Source organism: Formica exsecta, unplaced genomic scaffold (genome assembly GCF_003651465.1).
Source record: "Formica exsecta isolate Colony F162 unplaced genomic scaffold, ASM365146v1 scaffold352, whole genome shotgun sequence".
NCBI classification, from domain to species: domain Eukaryota; kingdom Metazoa; phylum Arthropoda; class Insecta; order Hymenoptera; family Formicidae; genus Formica; species Formica exsecta.
Genome location: NW_021850773.1, coordinates 1,136,476 through 1,140,191, shown reverse-complemented (window position 1 = coordinate 1,140,191; position 3,716 = coordinate 1,136,476). Strand labels below are relative to the sequence as shown.

Sequence of the window (3,716 nt, the reverse complement as noted above, 5' to 3'; positions counted from 1 at the left end):
TAGGGAAAACCCAAGTAAGTTTTGGAAATATCAATAGTCTTGTCACCCTGGAAAAAATTTTTACAGTTAAAAGTCTAAAATACAATATTATTTATCTTGTAGTGTTCCTCTGCTTACTCTCGCCCATGCTTCTTCTATGAGGCATTGAACTTCCATATCATAAGTATGCCAATCATCTGAATCACCTGCCCATTCCCACTTGGCGCCTTTGCCGGCCGGTGAGCCAGGTAAATAAAATCTTCTCCTTACATTGTACGTCTCGTCGCCGTCGTCACTGCATTGTGTCTTGGTCCTCAAGTTTATGTAATACCTAATTTTCAAACAATTTCATATAATGTTTCAAAGTTCAAAGATTGAATTACAGAATGCATAATCTATTTTATCATATTAGATTTTAACAATTAACATTATTGATCAAAATTGTTATTAATTACGTTAAACAAGTTATTAATTGCATTAATAAAATTACATTAAACAAAAAAAATTATACCTTTATTGTATACATTATTGTATATATGGTCTTTTTTAGGATAATTATATAAATTTAAATTTCTGTAACTTTATTAAAATATTCAGCAAAAAGATTAATTATTTCTCTCTGTTTTTTATTAAATATAAATAGAAATAAATAAAAAGTCTAAAATACAATATTATTTATCTTGTAGTGTTCCTCTGCTTACTCTCGCCCATGCTTCTTCTATGAGGCATTGAACTTCCATATCATAAGTATGCCAATCATCTGAATCACCTGCCCATTCCCACTTGGCGCCTTTGCCGGCCGGTGAGCCAGGTAAATAAAATCTTCTCCTTACATTGTACGTCTCGTCGCCGTCGTCACTGCATTGTGTCTTGGTCCTCAAGTTTATGTAATACCTAATTTTCAAACAATTTCATATAATGTTTCAAAGTTCAAAGATTGAATTACAGAATGCATAATCTATTTTATCATATTAGATTTTAACAATTAACATTATTGATCAAAATTGTTATTAATTACGTTAAACAAGTTATTAATTGCATTAATAAAATTACATTAAACAAAAAAAATTATACCTTTATTGTATACATTATTGTATATATGGTCTTTTTTAGGATAATTATATAAATTTAAATTTCTGTAACTTTATTAAAATATTCAGCAAAAAGATTAATTATTTCTCTCTGTTTTTTATTAAATATAAATAGAAATAAATAATAAATATTTATATTATACTTTCTTCCAACAAAATAATTTTGGAGCAAACCAAACTAGATAGATAAATAATGGAGAATGGAAATATTTATATTATACTTTCTTCCAACAAAATAATTTTGGAGCAAACCAAACTAGATAGATAAATAATGGAGAATGGAAATATTTATATTATACTTTCTTCCAACAAAATAATTTTGGAGCAAACCAAACTAGATAGATAAATAATGGAGAATGGAAATATTTATATTATACTTTCTTCCAACAAAATAATTTTGGAGCAAACCAAACTAGATAGATAAATAATGGAGAATGGAAATATTTATATTATACTTTCTTCCAACAAAATAATTTTGGAGCAAACCAAACTAGATAGATAAATAATGGAGAATGGAAATATTTATATTATACTTTCTTCCAACAAAATAATTTTGGAGCAAACCAAACTAGATAGATAAATAATGGAGAATGGAAATATTTATATTATACTTTCTTCCAACAAAATAATTTTGGAGCAAACCAAACTAGATAGATAAATAATGGAGAATGGAAATATTTATATTATACTTTCTTCCAACAAAATAATTTTGGAGCAAACCAAACTAGATGGATAAATAATGGAGGGGAATTGTCAAGGAGTTGACAATCATTAAACTATCAAGATCAATTGGACATTAAATAAGATCCGCGCATCACATTTCTCGCGCTTTCTCTTTCTCTCTCCCCAAGACCCAAACATACACCTGCCTCATCTTGAACGCGCAAAAATGCAAGGCATTGCAATTATGACGGACAAACGCATGATATACACGCGATCATTTGTCGCTTATCCCAACCTGTCAAGGGTGGGATCCGCGTCGTTGAGGAGCACCCGCGTAAGTTTCTTGTAATGGGCCCGCTCGAGATGCTGGGACACAGCCGGACTGTAGGGCCTCCATCGTCCGTGACGATTCTCCCACTCCCACACGACCACCGCGTGTCCGTGCTCCTGCCCCTGGGCGCTCATCCTCTTCTCATCCCCCTCCGCCCGCTCACCGACGTTCCCTCCCTGTGGAATTTCACACGCACGCGCGACATACACTTGCAGCGTAGCGGGAGCGTGGGAACATTTTCGACTTTTCCCACGGTCGACGATTCCGCGTCATCGTCGACGTCGGCGACGACGACGACGACGGATATGTCCCTCCCTCGCTCGCGGGATTAATTCTCTCACGAAATTTCGCGCGACCTCGCAAAATCTCGAAACGTGTTGACGAAAAATCCGCTATTTCCTCTCATCAAGAGAGGTACAACGTAGTACACACGCTCGTCAAAGACGCACACTGACCACTGATGCACACGCGCCGCGAGACGCAAGAGGGATGCCGAGAATCGAGGATACGGATACGATACGCGGCAGATGCGCGATAACCATAGACTTAGAATAGATCGGCCTCTATCGTGAGAGGCAGCGTGGAAATATGTAAAGGACAGAAATACCATTGTGGGGATTGCTGTCCTTTATATATTGCCACGCTGCCTGTCACGGCAGGAGCCACTCTATAGTATGACTCTAGTTTATGACTAAGACAGGAGGGAGAGGGGAGCTCGGTAGATACCCGTCAGCTGACGAGGATGCCTCGAAGATGTCTACTAGTTAGCAGCGAACGAGGACGACGACGACGACGACGAGGAGAAACGTAGGTGTCCGGAGGGTTGTTCGGGCCCTACGGGGGTAAGAGACGATCACAGATTCAAGGATGTTCTGTGCGGAGGGTAGCTCGTCGTCGAAGGGCAGTTTCCTGCAGCAAAAGAAGGCCGCGCGCGAGGATCGAGCTCACGAGAAGCGCAGGGAGGCCGCGGCCACCCTGATCCAGGCCCATATTCGGGGTTGGCTGGCACGCGTCCGGTTCACCAAACGGATTCTGTAAGTCCAAAACGACGATGAAAGTAGGATTTTTCTACAGAAAGTGGTTTTTGAGAGTAAACTGTCAATAAGTATATGTATACGATTGGATGAATGTGTGTGTGTAAGCCAGTGTTTACATACAAAAGAGAGCTCGTGTATCTTCGGGTGTAAATAAAGATTGTTGACAACCAGTCTGATTAACAGAATTCTAAATAAAGGATAAATAAAGGACTAAATTAAATTACTATGCTATATAGAGGATGTTTCAGAAGGAATTATATATTGGATTCTGTCTCTGCAAATATCATTACAGGAAAAGATGCTTTATTAATACATAATTTTCAGTTTATATATTTGTGGGTGATTCATCGGTATTTTTTTGATAAATATGTATAAATTTAAAATAAGTTCATATATCATAAGTGTATTGCAAAAATTATATAATATAGATTATTATATGAACTTAATTAATATTGTATAGAATAACTCTGTGCGAAAATTGCGTAGTTATCTTTGTTTATCTTGCAATGTAAACAGATATTATTGATAAAGTCATCAGATTAGCAGAACTCCAGACAAAGGCTTATCTTATGCTTAACTTTGAGATTTTATATTATTAATATTTTATTTATATAT

At 36.4% G+C, this 3,716-nt stretch overlaps 1 protein-coding gene across 1 annotated transcript in view; it reads right to left on the bottom strand.

Annotated features, from left to right (window-relative positions):
* LOC115238619 (protein deltex) overlaps window positions 1-3,634 on the bottom strand; it is an 8,084-nt gene extending 4,450 nt beyond the window's left edge. Inside the window, exons 1-3 of the mRNA XM_029812595.1 lie at window positions 2,029-3,634; window positions 681-873; window positions 1-47 (exon numbers count right to left, since the gene is read on the bottom strand). Of these exons, the coding sequence (XP_029668455.1) occupies window positions 1-47; window positions 681-873; window positions 2,029-2,198 (410 nt within the window). The 5' untranslated portion in view covers window positions 2,199-3,634. The remainder of the gene's footprint in view (window positions 48-680; window positions 874-2,028) is intronic.
* Between the last annotated feature and the right edge of the window lie 82 nt (window positions 3,635-3,716).